This window comes from Mytilus trossulus, chromosome 11, assembly GCF_036588685.1.
Source record: "Mytilus trossulus isolate FHL-02 chromosome 11, PNRI_Mtr1.1.1.hap1, whole genome shotgun sequence".
Taxonomy (NCBI): Eukaryota; Metazoa; Mollusca; class Bivalvia; order Mytilida; family Mytilidae; genus Mytilus; species Mytilus trossulus.
In genome coordinates, this window is record NC_086383.1 from 30,589,993 (window position 1) to 30,609,792 (window position 19,800).

General features: G+C 31.9%; 1 protein-coding gene across 1 annotated transcript in view; it reads right to left on the reverse strand.

Moving 5' to 3' along the window:
* LOC134689944 (uncharacterized) overlaps positions 1-19,800 on the reverse strand; it is a 46,540-nt gene that overhangs the window by 17,397 nt on the left and 9,343 nt on the right. The window contains exon 3 of the mRNA XM_063549911.1: positions 11,463-11,624. Within this exon, the coding sequence (XP_063405981.1) occupies positions 11,463-11,624 (162 nt within the window). The remainder of the gene's footprint in view (positions 1-11,462; positions 11,625-19,800) is intronic.

Sequence of the window (19,800 nt, forward strand, 5' to 3'; positions counted from 1 at the left end):
TTTTTTGTTGTTCGACTATTTTTTTTATGAAAGTTTACTATTGGTGATATATTTTACGAAATGTAATATACTTTGACAGACGGTAAGATTAAATAAAATGTAACATTATTTTAAAAATCGTCAGATTCACCCAATTTAAATGTTCATATTTAATTAAAGTTTGATGGCAAATAAAAGCTGATACTTCAATCTGTCATCTGATACCAATCTTTGTATGATGTCGTCATTTGGAAATTCATAACTAGCGTTTCTGTGAAAATAAAAAATAAAAAAAATCGAAATTCACACCTCAACGCGATTTTACAAAAAATGCATCTCGGGTAGGAAAACATGTGTCTCTCCTTTGTTGTTGTGTATACTTGTTTTTTCTCATTGACTTACATGTATAAGCCACACTATTTATTATATTGATTGTGATAATAAGAATTCATATGAATGAAGACAACAAAACATTACCGCTGTTCAATAGTCTTTTATGGATTACGCGAAAACAAATCCATGTCATAAACCAAAGCCGAGGGAAACATATCAACTGTCAATGGGAAAAAAACGGAACAAAAGAAACACAGAACTGACACAAATACAAACGCCAAAAAACATTGTAACAAACTTTTTTCTAACAACTTCAAGTACTGTATTTTTGATTTGTACATGCGTTTTGAGAAAAAAAAATGATTGGTTGAACCTAGTTTTATCATAAAACTAACAATGGGCTTGGCTAGATATTATTTTACTGTTAGTTTTCAAATATTTTTTCTTTCTTTATACTAGTTCCATCTGTACGTCTTTCTGTTATTCCTATTTAACATGTTTAATGAGTGAAAAGGACTGTTCGGTCTACAAACATTAATGATAACTTCAGTAAACACAGAAGTGTGGACTACTGGGCCGATATGCCTTTCGGAAGATATTTTTATTCGTAGTTTCATCGATTCAGTGGTTGTTAATGAACTCATTATAGAAACAAGGATTAATCTACAAATAACTCGTCAGTAACGCTGAATTCAAAACATGTTAAATGACAAATAAAGAACGAATTTTAAAAAAGCATTGATGAACTAAAGTTCTAAAAGTTGTTTTTTTTTCTTTCCCAAAAATAGACAATAATAGTGCATCGACTTGGCATTCCAAAGATAAAAGGATTAGGTTTAGAAACGAGAAAATGCGAGGCTCTGCCGCTTATTTCCCCATTTCAGGTCGACTCCTTATATCGTTAATATGTCAAGTCACTGTACTATTATTGTCTTTATACTGCAATCTACAAAAAAAAAGTTTAATGTGTAAATGTTATTTATTTGTTTTAAATATATTAGTTGTATACATTGGAAAGAAAAACAGGTAGAATGAATAATTAAATATAGCTCTGGCTCTATTTCGGGGTTCGAAAATCCTAAGTAGTTTGCAGTAATCGAGGTTTGTCTCAGTTAATATTTAATTATAAACATCTAAATTCGTGATAGACAACAGAATTAGGGGTTGGTATGCCGTACCCGCTGTTCATCTAAAACACACATCATTAGTGACAGCGAAATTTAAAAAAAAAACGATAAAGGGGACAAATAAACTACGAAGATAACTAGTATTGACGTCTCACCGTTCGCAAGGTTTTGACAAATATAGCTAATGTACAGCTGTGGTCTGTATTACTGGCATGGAAAATCCATTTACTTTGTAAAGTACAAGGTTTGCTAACAGTTTTTCTCTAGTTCTGACACAATAAATGATATTCCATGTCCGCAAATGAAACAGTATACATGTAATGAATACCGAACTCCAATGTAAATTTTTAAAACGTCAATTAAAACTAAAAGAAAATCATACGTGTTCAATAAACCGATTGAGTTGAGAAAAAATGTCAATATCGTTGGTCTTGCAGGAAAACAAATGCAGACATGCACAATAGTTGTCTTCAATTGAAAATAAAACCTACTAATTAAATTAATCTAACAACATTTTTAGGTTGGTGTTAGATCGACAACGACGGTGATAAAAAATATATCGTACCTAGTATATTTAGTATACACTCTTTAACCTTTAATAAGACAGAACTGGACTTCCGTCACAACTGCCTGATTCGTTTATGTTTTGCTAATAAAACCATGATATTAACAGACTGGAAGTAGCAGCTGCACGCTCTTGAATATCGTTTGAATTGGAAATCATTTGTCCATGTAAACTGCTGCCAAGGTTGGGAACACATACTGAGTCAAGATACGTTGTGTTTATTTATTTTTTCCAAATCATGATTGGTCCTCATATAACTATTTTTTATGCTTATCATATTTTCTGTTTAGAAAAATCAATATCTGACTTACTTGAGACTGTTGAACATAGAACGTAGACTTTACAGCGAAATGTGAAACCCATAGATTTTATTTTTAAGTGTTTTTTTATCGTGAAACAATTCTTCAATCTGCCCAAGTCTGAGCAATACAGATTTGAATAAGCCCTTTATAATATTGCAGGGAGAAAAACGTAAACATGCTGCATTCAGACAATATCACTTCATAAAGCCGTCTTTATGTCCTTCCGATATTGATACAGGCAGGCGAAATTTGTTGATCATCTATGACCAGTTCAATATTTAGTGACAACGCAATGTCAATAGAATTAAATTTGATAACGCAACTTCATTTGCGAGGCATGTTTATGTTTGCAACGTCAACTTCTAATCAAATTCGCCAAATGACATGGTAGATAGTTTTATCCCTTCAACTATTCCCATTAACTGAAATGCCAAAGAATCGACTTCAAAACCAATTTAAATTATCTAAAGCACACTGCATTATCACACTGTAAGAAATCAGAAGATATAACAAAGAAATTAAAACACACCCAACCAAATGTATTGAACTTTTTGACTATAGTTTTTTTTTTGTTACAGGCGTTAATTGCTTTTGACGCCGATAATGGGAAAACAAGGGTTACAGTACATACTACATGTATTTACAATAAAACAAACGTTATAAATTTAACGTTCAAACAAGAAGTAATGCATGGATTTTTTGTCCATACATGTGTTTATAACATGCATATTAGAAAATAAAAACAAACACAAAATCTAGTGTTGCGTTTCTTATGTCGGTCCTTATATAAATTTCAAAATTTGATTCGTATCGTTTGTCATAGATTATAAAATTGAGGTCAACATCGAGGTTAATATTTTTTATGAGATAGAGGAAGCTGTATGAAAGAAACCAAGTCATATGAAAGTAATAAAAGGTTGGACAAAAGATGTTGGTTTCATAGGAATGTCAACAGCCGCCGAGTTTGAAACCTCTGTTTATACAATTATGCTGTCAATGAGAAACGTCAATTCTTTAGTTAGTACATGTAGCATGCATAGTTATCGGGCTTAGTATCCAAATGTATCTAAATGCATAGTAGATTATTTGTTTAAAAGGCTTACAACTTTTCATATTGCATAGTGGTATTACTATTTGTGAATCGACTGCCTTAATAGAAGGAACTTCCTTTGAGTTCTAAATAAATCACATAACATCGATGCCACTTCACTAATTATAGGTGTCATAGTAAATCATCTGTCATTGCAGAACATTACAAAATAACTTACAACTCATGCATAGAACACTGCCAATACCGTATTGTATTTCATTTACGACCCGATACAAATAGTTTGAAATGGCATAGAATATTTTATTATTCAAGGGTAAATTCGTAATACTGTTGCATCTACGCAACTAATGATAACCGTGATAACCCTGTTAGCTATCGTTTGGTTTCTTAAAATGTCCTGAACCAAGTCAGGAATAAGACAGTGCGTTTGTATATGTGTTGGCGTTTAATTTTGTTGCACTTCGGAGTTCCTGTTGTTCATTTGTATTTCGGATTTGTTTTCTCTCAATCGATTGGTGAGTTTTGAACTCCGGTTTTCTACTGTCTCTTTTATTAGGACTCTCCGAGAAAATGAGATTCAAATTACAAAAAAAAACCAGTTGTTTTTAATTGTCTCTTGAAATAATTGACATTATTTTGAAAGAAATGTATTAATTCACTGCTGTTTAAACATGGTTTGAGACTTGCAACATCTGTACTAAAAAAATGTTTTTATCGTTGTTGGTACCGATTGTTATGGATTGAGAAACATTATATTTTTCGAAGACAGTGGATTTTTATAGAAAAGTCTTTATAAAATGTGTGAATTTTGTGAAATATTGAATTTTGTGGTTTACCTCCATGCACAAAATTTTCTATTCGTTCTATATTTAAAAACAGACATTTCAATTAACATTTTGTATAGAAACATGTGTAAAAATAATAAGATATTGTAATGTCACACAATGTATGGCGTGTACTTTCCTTCATAATACAGTCATAATAACACATTGTTCTTATAGTTTGAGTATAATCAATGAATCATACTGAACAGTATCTTCTTCTTTTTCAAATTGTATAGCTCCTTATTCATCTTTGGTTATCAATGTATAACAAAAACACATGTGTATATGTTTTGATTATGATTTAAAAAAAAAACATGAAAAAGCGACTTTGTCAATAACAGTTCCGTTTACTTAATCTTACTTCGGTTCATCAAATATTGGCTGCATTATTTTCATTAACATCTATTCGTGTTGTACGTTCAATCGACATACTTTAAAAGAAATGACCGGTTGTAATAATTTGCCTATTGGGTTAAATAGAATATGAACATATATCTGCGTTGTTCTACGTTCAAATAGTAATTATAACATTTAAACAGCTTATTGGAGTATGAAAACTATCAAAATTAATATAATGCGTGTGTATTCAAGCACAAACAAGAAAAGACATGTTAAACTTCAGAACCAGTTTTAGCTGGAAAATATAAACATTTAAACTTTAAAATCTGTCTCATAGGGGTCTAAATCAGTTGCATAGCAAACACATCGAACATTGAAATCATTAGCAGCACTTGTAGCAATCTTTAAACATACAGAGGTTGTTAGCAAGGTGTGGTTTAGTTCAATCATAAATATATTTGTTTAATAAAAGTGTCCCTATATTGAAGACAATAATTCCAAAAATATTTTTTCGACATAATACATCACAGTACGTATTTGAAGATCTGGCATTGTTGCCGCATGCGCTGTTTTGTTTTATCTTTGTGTATTGTTGTTTCAATAACGTTTACAACCAACTGATCGAACAATGGTATTTAGCTCCGGAACGGTCCATGCGGTAACTCCTGTAAAACAATTGAGACCATCTTTAAAATATATTTGCAGATCATGTTTGCTATTTGCGATCCTCCCATCATTAAATGAAAAAAAAATCACAAAAGAGCATATATATCTTACGTTATTCAACATCTGATCTGTTATACTGTCTTACATTTGTATTTATTTGTTTATATGTCATTTTATATGTCAATCTATCTGCTATCACCTTAGTTGAACAAATGTATACAGAAACGTAATTTAATTAACATAACAATGCGTTGTACATTTGTTGAGAAATCATACATATGAAGTATTTTGCAATGATATCAGCAGCAGTCCAGTTTATCATTAATACATGTTAATCTAATAAAACGCCACATGCTCAGATTTCTGTTTTTGGTTCATAATAGCTATAGTTAAGGGGACTGATAAGATACGTAGGAACTTTAAGCTGTCGTAAATTATCGTGGTCCTCGAATATAAACCCGTTTCTAAGTTTACATACATGTATTTGTCTTTATGTAATATAGATTTTATCAATGAATAAAACGACTTCAAAGATGTGTTTTATATATCATATTTCTGAAAGAAAAAAAAAGAAAAAAAAATCCATATAACTCTATAACCATCTAAACATACAAATAGAAATATTTATGGAAAATATAAATTCAAGTAAATATATATAAAGGATTTCCCAGAACAATGTCATCTTCGATATCTATGGAGGGCTTATATTGTCATTTTCCAGCTAAAATTGTCAAAATTTTAGGACAAAGGGCACAGGGCAATGCTGAGAATCCCCTGATCTCTCAATCTGTCTAATACTTTGTAGACTTTTCGTTAATAGGTAGATACAAACATGACTAAAAGGAATTTGCAAGTGTACCCAAATTCCTTTCGTCGAATTTAATGGACATTGAGATAATAGGTGGGTCACACAGTCACTTATGCGGTCTCAGGTAGGTTTTCGCTCTTTATTTTGAATATCCAACTGGTACTTTGGACCCTCCGTAAATATAGAAGTCAGGAAGTGTATCCAAATTCCTTTTCGTCACGTTTGTATCTACATATTAACTAACTTTCTGCTTAATATAATGCAGATTAAGAAACATTTGGGCTCTCACCATTGCCCTATACCCTTTGTCCTGAAATTTTGACATTTTTAACTGAAAAGTGACAATCAAAGCCTTCCGTAGATATCCTTTTGATACAATCTTTATATATACAGAGTCTATGACTTCTTTGAATGTTATGGACATTGAGATAATAAGGGGTTCTCACCGTCACTTAAGCGGGATCAAGTATGTTTTCACTGTATATTGCTTTTTTTGGCTTTCCATATATATTTTTATTTGTAATGTAAAAATGTTTCTAGAGTTATCGTTTTTTTGTTTTTGTTTCCAGAAATAATAGATATAAAATTGATGTCGTTTTACTGACAAAAATCTATAATATATATATAAAGACAAATATGCAACTTACATTGATGAGGGTGTATATTCGAGGACAACGAGAGTTTAAGACAACATTCCTACGTATATTTTCGCTCCTTTCAGCATGTTCAGCAATGCAAACCATGCTCTCAATGTTAGCAAATATTATATTTTTTTATGATTTTCAACCAAATTTGAATATTGAACCGACTGCTAGCAGCTGGATGGATATTCAATATCGTATATCGAATAACGAACCGGCTGCTAACTTCACATTCATGTCAGTACAACCGGTCTTAATCCTTTTTTACGTTGATGCAAGTCTTTGTTTTTTTCTTTAATAGATAATTGATATTTGAACATCGGGTTACTACTGTTGCCTTTATTATTCAACATTGAAAAATTACTGTAGCCTTAAGTTTAGATAGAACAATGTATCGTAAACAAATGTTGAAATACAACAGAAAAAGACAATCAAAATCGACAAACACTGCCAAGCAAACTCATGAGTAGGAACAAACACAACCATACCATATAGCAAGATAATGGATTCAATATGTTTGCTTTTAATCAATTGGTATTTTACAAGGGTAACCCGTGTTTCTTTCTCCGTCACCAAGGCGGGAGCAATAAAAACATAAAAACACTCCAGTACGTACATGCATATGTTACCTGAAGCATATTTTAGGAAAATTTGATGTAGCTTTATAGAATAATTCCAGCTGGTATTTGTATTGTATATCTTGACCGTAGTTGATTTAATCTTTCAATTCATGAACTTTTGCAATATGGTTTAGCAGTGCTACCTTGGAAAAAGTTTATTTATTTTATCTTTTTTCTTGTGTTTTTTAAACAGCATGACAATATAATGTAGAATAATGTTTTAGTTCACCTTAAAATATCAATATACAGATAAGTCTTCACAACTCCATCTGTATGGTGTGTGTATATCATAACTTGCCCATACATAAATCTGTCAGTCAAAGATGATGGGAACTTGATATAACATTTTATAGAACTGTTTTAAAAATTGAGAAATTGAGAATGTGTCAAAGAGACAACAATCCTACCATAGAACAGACAACAGCAGAAGGTCACCAATAGGTCTTCAATGCAGCGAAAAACTCCCGCACTCGGAGGCGTCCTTCTACTGGCCCCTTAACAAATACAGATACTATTTCAGTGGTAATGGACGACATCATGAACTCTAAAATATACATAAGAAACTAATATTAAAAATAATACAAGACAAACAAAAGCCAGAATCTCCTGACTTGGGACGGGCGCAAAAATGCGTCGGGGTTAAACATGTTTTTGAGATCTTCATCATGTTAATATATTACAAATTCTTTAATCATAAAAATAGTATATGTACATGATGAAGATCTCAAAAACATGTTTAACCCAGAACTTTTAAGTCACCTTTCTCTGTCCTTAACTGGTCTATATCGATCAATAAGAATTGTGCGATCACAAAAGTTGTACAATGAGTGTCATTCCAGATTTGTCTTTGAATCATTGGTCGTTGGTACCAAACTAAATAGTACAGAACACTGTTAATTGAAACATGTGAAATACACTGAAAATTGATGTAGTTTATCTTAATGATTATCTTTGCTTGATGATTTAAATTTGATTGTATTGAATTACTTATGTAAACAATTGATACATCAATCCATAACATTGAGAATGGAAATGAGGAATGTGTCAAAGAGACAACAACCCAACCAAATAAAAAAACAACAGCAGAAGGTCACCAACAGGTCTGCAATGTAGCGAGAAATTCCCGCACCTGGAGGCGTCCTTCAGCTGGCCCTTAAACAAATATATACTAGTCCAGTGATAATGAACGCCATACTAATATCCAAATTGTACACAAGAAACTAAAATTAAAATAATACAAGACTAACAAAGGCCAGAGGCTCCTGACTTGGGACAGGCGCAAACATGCGGCGGAGTTAAACATGTTTGTGAGATCTCAACCCTCCGCCTATACATCTAACCAATGTAGAAAAGTACACGCATAACAATACGCACATTAAAATCCAGTTCAAGAGAAGTCCGAGTCTGATGTCAGAAGATGTAACCAAAGAAAATAAACAAAATTACAATAATAAATAAATAACAACAGACTACTACATGTAGCAGTTAAATGACATGCGAGCTCCAAACTTCAATTAAACTGACTGAAAGATTATGATTTCATCATATGAACATCAGGCACAATCCTTCCCGTTAGAGGTTTAGTATCATATCATCATAACATATATGAGAAGAACAGAATCCGTGTCATGCCAACAACTGTTTTAGAATACATGTGTTTAGTTCCGATGCAAAGACCTTATCAGTGACTCAATATTAATGCCAAAATATGCAATCTTTAATGACTTGACAACAGTATCGTAATTATCTCCCTTCGTAATAAGTCTATTCAAAGGTTTTGTAAGTTTCTGAGGTGAATACTGACACCTTTGTGCTTTATAAAGAATATTTCCATAACAAATTGGATGCGAAATACCTGAACGTATTAGAAGTCTGCATGTTGAGCTATATTTACGAATGATGTCTTTATACCGATGATAAAATTTAGTAAATGTGTTGACTAGTTTGTGATATCGAAAACCCTGGTGTAATAATTTTAAAGTAACACATACATGTCTTTCGATAAAATCTAAAACATGCATACCATTTACAATGACATCTGTTGGCAACTCACTATACAGTTTCAAATGTGTATGTGTAGTCCCTGTTTAAAGAAAAAAATGTGAATTGTCCATTTTTTTGTAACGCATCTTCTGAATTGAGACGTTTGCTAACTAAATAAGTGTTTCGTATATCTAAGTTTCTATTCGTTTTGGTATACAATTTGAATAATAAGGACGATGAAACAGAAAGTTTAAAAAAAAAATACTGATCCTTTTAACCAATTTTTATTTTTCTACTTAATTTACGTTGTCAAATATATGTTAGCTTTCCTTACCATATATACTCTGCATGCAAATACATATTAATATCAGTGTAGACGTCAGTCGAGAACCAGTTTAATGAACCCATATATATATCCAAGCTAATGTGGTCTTCAATGTACAGATGGAGAATTATTTACATCTAGCAAAGAAATCGATAAAAATGGTGCTTGTGATCCTCCTGAAGGTCTCTAGTGAATTGGCTCTTGGTCTGTACTGTAAACCTTACTTTATATAACTAGGCCGACCATTCATGCAAAAACTTGTAAAGAACATTAAAGATTAAAAGATATATTAGGGAGACATGCATGAAGCAAAGTGAAATCACTGAAATATTTTAATAAAACTTTAATTGTTTGTACGTGTGTCTATCTTAAAAAGATAACAGTTTGAATATTGAACGAATATGAAATGCGTTTTGTTGCTCTTTATCAATTGTATAGCCATATTCCAGGTGACAATGTTAACTTGTATCATAAATCATATAACAAAGAAATGTGCGGTTTTTATTTTCAAATATTACTTAAGATCATTGCAAGATAATGGTTAACAAAGTACAATAAAACATATATAATTACTACTTAATACTAAAGTTCTCTCTTTCAATATACATCTATGTATATGTATAAGTGTTGTTACAAACTAAATGATTTTAAATATGATTAACGTACAGTAAAGTAAAGTAACAAAACAAACCAGCAAAAACAATAATTACGTTCAGCAAAGTAAATACTTTCATATGTATGATGATTATTTGAAAGCTAGTAAATCGTATATATCTCCGGTATAATTAATTATATTAAAAAGCTCGTATAGGAATTAAAGCTTGTATGCGTCAGTATACATACATAGTTAGGTAAATATTAAATAACCATAGTATCACTATACTACAATTTATTTTAAAAAAAATTACTATATATATAAAAAAGCATTGTACTGGCATCATTATTTAGATAATTTAATTTTCATAACAAATAAATATAAAATATATCTAAAACAGTAGAAAAGAAGGAGCAAAAAGTTCTAAAATAATTGGTTCAGTGTGTTGATCAGTGAATTCAAAATTTTATATAAATTGGTTAATATAATGAAAAAATACAAAATGACTAAATACCAGCGAAGTGAGTAAGAAACCTGTCTATCCAGGAAAGCTAGGATATTTATGAATAAACCTACACAAACACTCAGATCTTAATGACACCAAACAAAATTGTAAAAACGCGAGATGCAATACCCTGAAAACACTTTGTGGTAAATTGTCTATCATCAAATAACTTCGGTAAGTTTCATGTCGAAGTACAGTCTCAACAGACCATTTTATTGGGTATGTTCAATATTCCTTGCGAATTATTTGAAGGCTACGGATGTTTAAAAAGAGAAACAACATCTTTTTAACAGAAATGAAGTTAAATAGAAGCCAAAACAATTATCCTCTTGCAAGAAGTAAATTCGATAATGAATGTGCAGTTGATTTGTTTCGTATAACTTAAATTGTGCTCCTACTACTCTACTAGCAATGAAAAAGAAATATTTTTTAATAGCAATCATTTTTTAGCCTTTTTACGTTTAAGGGCATACGATACAGTTAGAGGGGAGGTAATGACGTTGCTAACGTAAAATGTGATTTTCGAGACGTCAACCTATGACATATCGGGAAAAAATGCATTTTTCGACAGATTTTTGTCATTCAAACTGATTTAATTTAAAAACGAGAGCATGGACCCCTATTTTGTAAAACGACATTTTGTTTCATTTTGCATGGAGATTATGTCGACCAAATTTTATAAAACTGTAAATAGTACGCATTGTCTCGGATTTTCTAAGAAACGTGAAATAAAAAAAGTCGCATTCCTTCAATGTTTTTTAAAATGTTTCAAACAAACGAGTTAATTATTGATACTTACTTGAATAACAGTAAGAACTACATTCCTTTTTTTCTGCGGAATGCTCTTCGCAAAATCGTCCTCCATATTAAGGTGCCGGATTTTTGCAATCTCATGTTCGAAATAGTTGAATTCCACAGAAGCAGCCGCTCCATTGAGACCATGTACTCCAGCCACCATTAACTAGAAGAACAATATATAATATTGTGTGTAATTATACATTCATTATACATTTGGCCTTTGTAAGTCTTGTATGCTTTTTTTTTTAATTTAGGTCATTTATTTGATGCCAAGTTTAGTGCGACGTCCGTTATTTCTTGGTCGGGTTGTTGTTTTTTTGACATATTTTCTCCTCAATTTCAATATTATGTAAACATGTATCAAATATTATTAGCGATTCTATATAAAAAAAAACATTTTTTATATTACTGAGAATTTATTTCTGCAATTAATAAATAAATGTTCTTGCTTTCAAGTATGTTAATTAACTGCTACATTTCAACTTGAATTAAGGAGTAATTTCTCCAAACCTTTTCCAGTTGGTTTTATTTTTGAAAATTATTAATAATTAAAGATTTTTTTTTAACAGTTGTAACTTTTGCATGTTGAGTACAATAATGGTTTTTGTGTGTAGATTTAATTGGACATAATACTTTTCAAATTATTCAAAATATCATGACAAGTCGTTTATTATATATCAAAACTAACAGGTTTATAGAAAATAACCGTTTAGTGTCTTTAAATATCAGCATATGTGTACAAGGATGAGAAACATGTGTAATGCGAGCTTTTATGTTCAGTGGGCTATTACTCTTTTTTTATTTCAAATCCTTAGAGGTCCGCGTAGTGCATTATAATATTAAAATCACACATTCAACTGAAAAGTTCGCAGAAAAGAATATCGCATGGTTAAAGTCATAAGAAACCTCACATTAAAAAAAATAATGCATATGTTTTTATATAACTCAATGGATAGTTTTCATTATAAAACTTCTGTATATATTCTTTTTTCTGAAGAAAATTCTTTAATTTATTCATATTTAGAAGAAGTTAACTTTATTTTATTTGCTTCTTTCCAGGAAGCAATTCCCCCGACATATTTTCCGTATTCAAAGTGACTTCAGTGTGACCCATCTCGTAAAAATCCGGTGATCGCAATACGCATGGATGTCCTTAAAATAAACTATTATCTGAATTAACATGTTAAACACGTGCTCAATTTCCTTGCTTTTATGATGTTTGTATGCATTGGTTCAAGAATTGGAAGAACATTATTTTTCACCGGTAACTCGTTTCTTATGACTTTAATCATAATACATCGCATAAAGTAAATAATTATTTATTATAACAAAACATATAACAGCTAATTTCAACAGTAAATATAAATCACAAAACATTGTTCTTTTAAAACAAAACTGTATGATGTGTCCTACGCTTCAGAATTTTAAACTGAACTTGACATTCACTGAATATGAATATCTTGATATTGACATTGTTGCATGGTTGTGAGTATGTTTTACAGATGTGCCCGTTCAAGTTTTGAACTCTATTATTGGCGACGTAAACAAAAAAAAGAGTTAATCCAATTGTTCATTTTTGTATGTTAGCAGAAAATGGGTTACTTCATATTGCTGTAACGAAAAGAATGAAAACAAATTGAACGTAAATAAATCTATAGTTCACATTATGTCAATATGTTATAGGAATGCGACTGCAATACAAAGTTCAAGGTAACGCAGGTTCATACAGCAGTCGTCAACAGAAATACACAACAAATAGTCCGGCAGTGAGCTTATCTGTAAAGCGATAACTGTATACGATACAGATACAGCCTAGTGATAGTGATATGGGCTGTACATTTATGATAGACATGTCGAAACATTTCTATGATGCTTAGGACATATTTGCAATTCATTGGGTCAGGCTTAACATCATATGTCAATATAATGCAGTGACATTAAATACTGTATAATTGACACTCCTTTAAATGAAACAGTTCACGACTGGAGCTTGAAGCGTTTCAATCTTTGATTGATGGTGACACAGTTTAATTAGTAAGTAACGTCTTTGAAGGTGACGGTGTTAAAGAAATATCAGATATTTAAAATACAATTCTTTTTTGCCACGATATTTCAATTGGTGAAATGCTCTCATTGCTTGCTGACTTGAAAGGTCAATCAAATTTTCGAAGTTTTGAAGTTGAAGAGCTCAATTGTTAACTACCGTGGTACTCGGGTAAAATGTTAACACCAAACTCCATGTTTTACTATTATCTATTATATTAATATGAACGGAAGCACGGCCGACACTCGGCTAACCGAGATATTGGTCGGTTAATTTATCTTGAGTATGTGGCTATATCGGCGGTTGGTCTGTTAATCGGGTTGGCTAATCAGGATTTATCGAGGAAATCATTGAAAATTCTGCATGTTTCATTGTATAACTTTTTAAATATATGTTTATCATAAAAATTATTCATGTCTAACACAACAATTCAATGTACTGAATCCAGTGGTTAAATTATTATTTGTCTAGCTTCGATGTACGATCTATTAAATGAAAATGCGTGTTACTCATCAATAAATTTAGACACACTTTACACACACAAAATGTACACAAAAAGACACGTTGGTTGAATTAACTTGCATGCGATATGTTGAACATCGCACAAAGACTGGCATTATGTTTGTCAACCAAATTGATATCATTGTGTGAAAAATCTACACCAAAAATCTCTATTTTGGTGACATAAATCAATCTTTATTTAAATCCTGGTCTGTAAATGGGTCGGATGTATAAAACCCGGTCTGTTAATTGGTCTGTTAAGAGTTATGAATGGCAATAAAAGTATAATTTTATTGCTGTATGGAGTGTTATCGGATCAAATGGGTAGGCTCAAGACGAGTGGCTAAAATATTCGGAAACAACACATGAGCAATGAAACATAATATATAAGGAAACACTGACATGAACAATGAACAATTTAGGCAATGAATTTTGGTAACTGATATAAAAAAAGTGTAATATTAAAGTATTATAATACTTCATGTAAAAATGCCATACTTTGATTGGCTAATACGAGGTGTTAATTTACTCTATTACATGGCTGAGCGGGTGACAATTTTTTGGAATGTCAACCTCTCGGCTAGACCTATCAAAAATTGGCAGTTTAAACGACAATGAATTGAAGCTACACCAAGTTATTTTATAGACAATGCTTAAAGTTCTATACAACGAAGCGTGGAACGACTCGAACTTATTTCTTTTACAATTGTTGGAAAAACGTATTTCACTTGTTAATATTTTTACTTTAAAACCTATAAATCATTATGTGTTATGCTTATTGTTGATATTAAACGCATTCGTTCACCATCTATTGGTTTCAACAAAAGATGTGCATTTCATCATGTTCATTGTGATGTATATTTCTCAGCCAGATATGAGGCCTTTTGAAAGGGATATTTACCCAAAATAAAATAAATAACAATAACAAAATAACAACAATTGAAAATAACTTTTTCTTGATAGAAGAGCTTTTTTCCCGTTTCGGGTCGAATCCTTGTATCGTTGATATATCAAGTCAATGCTCTACTATTGTCTACTTACTTCACTTCTGATAATTTTTCAAATACCCGTTACGCTGTTAAGTACGTGACTTAACAGACGCGTAGCTCCCTATACGCTAACACGCAGTTGCGTGCACATTGATTCGGCAGGCAAACAATTTATAGATTAAATGTTAAAGGAAACACTTATGTTGTCACTTTCTTAATAAATGAAATATCATCAAAAAATGGCATTTGGTTTGAAAATAAAAGTTTTATCGGAGATTATGACAAAATCGGACAGTAACTTGTATCTTTTAAAAGATTTGAATTTGTAATACTCAGTCTAAGACATGTAGTTTTTGGAGCACATTTTACAGTGTACGGTTCATCAGTTTGGAATGCGATGTACCAATCGGCATTATAATTATTAGAACACTTCGATATCGATGAAAATATGCCGAGGCGATGTGGTCGACAATCACACTGCAAACACGCCAAAACAGTATTGAAAAGTCTCATTATTTTTAGCGTTCATAGACCATATGATAAGGGAACTGGAGAGTGGAGTCGCGTCTAGTATTATCAGAAAATCGCTTCTTTCCGCAATATCTGCTTCATCGTGTTGTAAGAAATATAACAAACGAACAAATCTCAGCATTGTCTGAGACATACGAAACTGACCTGGCATGTAATTTTGACGAATTCCAATCGGGAGGTCGCTCGATGCCGAACACGTACGCTGGTTTATAACAGTTCGCTATCGCTACCATGGAGATCTATCAGTGTACTAAGTATGTTGAAAACAAATGTTCGACCAACAATGAACAACGGCAGGTACTAGCATTATTGCATATTCATCTGGATTTCAGTGTGAATATTGACAATTAAAGTAATAGAGAAGTTTGTTTCTGCCTAGACCCGAAAAGCAGATTTTGGACGATTTTGAGTAAATTCTGTATCACAAAAATGTGTTGTTTAAGTATTACTCTATTCAGAATATTTATTAATAGTTTTACGTTCATAATTTTTTTTATAAGTCCTATCTACATATAGCTCCTCTTTTAACCATCCTATGGCCGAAAACCGAAAAAAAATACATTTTTTGCATAAAAGAGTTCAAAAAATGTTTCGCCTCGCTCCGCACGGCGGTAGTTCCTTGTACATCGTTTCTTTCTAGATACGCCCCTGGACTACATAGAAAATACTTTAGAATACAACTCATCCGTTAAAGAAAATGATGATAGGACATTCAGTATAATAAATTAAATATCACATAGCTGAGAGTGATTGAGCTGATCTGTTACCCTTGAAAAAACATTGGCTTCAACGCGGTTGACAATGTTTTCTCGGGTAACAATCTGCTCTATCACCCTCTCAGCTTTGTGTTATTTATATATTATCACATATTTGTTACGGATACGCAATAACCTAAAAATTGCCTGGGGCAAAAAAGAGTATATTGGTTATTAATGCACCTTATCGCTAATCCCAGCTGAACCGGCCGCTTGAACTTTTGACGCATACAACAATCACTTTTCCATTATTACGTCAACATTTTACGGGAACATGTGTGATATCCAGTAATGGCGGACAAATAGCGATAAGGTCTATCGTCTATTGTGCCCTGATTCCAAATAACGTGACGTCATTGCGTCCTTAACGACAATGGCGAACAATGACGGTGCTCGTTTAATCGCATTTGAGGAGGACGATAAGGCAGACTTTGTTAACAAATGCCATATTCCGAAATAAGTGGAAACGTGACAATAAATTTCTATGGAGTAAATGATAAACTCTAAATTTGAAAATGTGATATGACTTTTTTGAAAATTTTGAAAATTTACCTCTCATGTTTCATTAAATTGTTATAATTGAACTTTTTTCCTCTTTTCTGCAAAACTTAAATAAGTGATAAATAGCTTAAAGATTATAACATGTTTTTTTCTTATTGGCCCTGGTATCATCCCTCGACCCATATCGACCCTCGGGATGATACCAGGGCTAATATAGAAAAGGGCATGTTATAATCTATACATATTGATTTCATCAAAGAATGGTCTCATATATCATGTAGATTCTGTTTAGGTTGTCATGAATAACACTTATTTGTATCTACATTGGTAAGCAGTATATAAATCAGAGATACACGTCGTAATGTAAATAAACATCAGTAAGTAAAATATATTGGGATGCTAGAATTTAAAGAATAAAGAAAGAATAATGAGTAAGATAAATAAAATGTAGAGAAAAGTAACAGACAATTTAAAGAATACAGAAATAAACAACACCCCAATCGGGGCCCTCATGGTATACACGAAAATATGGATGGAGACACAGAATATAGAATAATAGATAAGGACAGTAGGAGGTGATACATTACTAAAAAAGATAGTAAAAAATAATAACTGTTTAAGAATAAAGACATGAAAAACCCTGGGTGTTGAAACAGTAACGGATTGCTATGTACTCATATTGGTAATAAATGCTAAAAGTTAACATGCGGACAACTGCAGTTTCCCTCTGCACTTATGTAGAAAGGAACTAAACGGAATCAAATGAATTAAAACTTAAGATAACCAAATGAAGCTGCATTCGCTCCTTTCCATTTACTTCTTTAGACTGATTTGTAAACAACAGATGATTTAGTAATAGAAGAACAGAATCAATTGGATGATGCTGACGATTTAGGGTTAAACGTTCAGTGACAAATATCATGTGCATATGAGAACGACAACACGTTATATGTACCCTGTGTTGTATTTGAAAGACACTTCCGGACGGATTTGAGAACGTTTATCTTTGAACAGACACAACAATTAAGGCTGAAGAAAACGTTAATAATAGATTCATGCATATTCCAGCAGGCAATCCATATCACGATATATTGAAGTGACACACCCTTTAATAAAATGCAAAGGAAGTAAAAAAAAATGCTCTTACTAGAAGGATTCTGTTGCAGCGTATTGTCATTTTTTTTTGCTCAAGAGCATCTAGTTCTTAACTTTTTCAAAGGGAAAATATAAAGGAAACACAAATGATCTCAATCGATAGATCAGTCCGTCTATGTTGGCTAGTTTGCACTTAAATGGTCTCCCCTGACACCATTTGCGAGTATGGTCTTGATGAAACGATGATAGTACATCGAAAGGGGACGATAAATGGCTGACCGTGTTAAAATAGAGCCATATCTCTTGTATAAAAGAGACACCTGTGTAGATTTCGAAAAAGAGCAGGATAATGCCGCTACAAGGCAGCACTCGGAACTGCAAAGTGGAAAGGGATTAATATAAGTTCGAAAACTTTTTTTCCCAATCCACTCTAAATAAATATGTTTAAATATGTTTAAACTAAATGGTGTCTTTATATTTCAATGGCCATTTAACTCTTTGCAAGCCACAAACTTAACACATTAATGTCTTGTTACTTTAATAGCTTGATGATCCACACGATTGGCATATGCATATTCAAGCAGATTATCATGAAACCTGCCAGACAAATATATACACATTACAATCATTTTTTTTAAGTAGTTATGCTTCATGTTTTTCTCAAGTCCGTTCCAGAATTTATTGTAGAGGTTGTTGGGGTCGGAAGACTCTTCTACTTGAATTTGATTGGTGGTGTTTATTTTTGAATGATAACCTTAGCAATTAATAGATATGCAATTACAAATGTATGCAATTCAAATTATCGTCCGACCCCCCCCCCCCCTCCCCGCTTTTCCCATACACACACACTTCTAAATTCATTTATGCAATAGCCCTTATAGTACCAAATGTATCTAAAAAAACACATAAAATAAAAATAACATTGATCAATGAAAAATGAAATTGAGTATACATCAGATGATTACTGTCAGACAAAACTGACTGAGTGCTTACCTAACCTTAGAAATAGACCAAAACACAAAAAACCCACTTGGACCACCGTACATACTGTACCATGAAACTATGATCAGTTTTTTAAATGTTTGCTTGACAAAAGCAAATGTTATGTTTCTCATGTAATGTTATCTTTCAGTTCGTATTAATCGTGATCAACGGTTGATGAGTCAATAATTTGGCTTGTTATCTTTATAGGGAAATTTATATCTGTATAAAAAAGTATAAAACGTTGGAAGTATTGCCTAGCTGTTTAATTATTAGTATTATGGCCATATTATATGCAGTTTTTTTTTTTTCTTTTGAAATAGTTATGTTGATTTGTGATAAAGATTACGAAATGTCTTTATTAAATGTACAACTATTCCTATTATCATAACAAATGTACGATGTTTTGATAAAGCAGTCAGTCGTGTTGCCTTGAAAGTCTGAACAACAACATACATGTGTGTGTAAAGCAGAGAAGAAATATATTGAGAAGTATATTTTAGAAATCATAGTTGTTGCTAATTTTTATAATTAAAATGAAAGGTTTAATGCTTCAAATATGGCGTCATTTTATGTTTGTTTTGCTCGTCGTCAACGGTAAATAAGTAAATATTGATGATGATGAGTGATCAGGATTTCGAAATGTTTTTAAATGTCTTTAAGCTATTTCTATGAGCTTTACAACATGTGGTGTTTTGATAAAGCACTCTTTGATGTTGCTGTGAAGTTACGCTTGTTTGTAGTAAAGATTCCAAAGTGTTTGTAATGACCTTCAAACAATTTATATATTATGCAATTATCGGAATTAAATTGTCTTTTGAAATAGTAATGTTGATGTGTGTTCAGGATTACGAGATGTCTTTGAATGTCTATAAGCTATTTATATGAGCTTTACAAAATGTGGTGTTTGGATGAAGCAGTCATTGATGTTGCTTAAAAGAC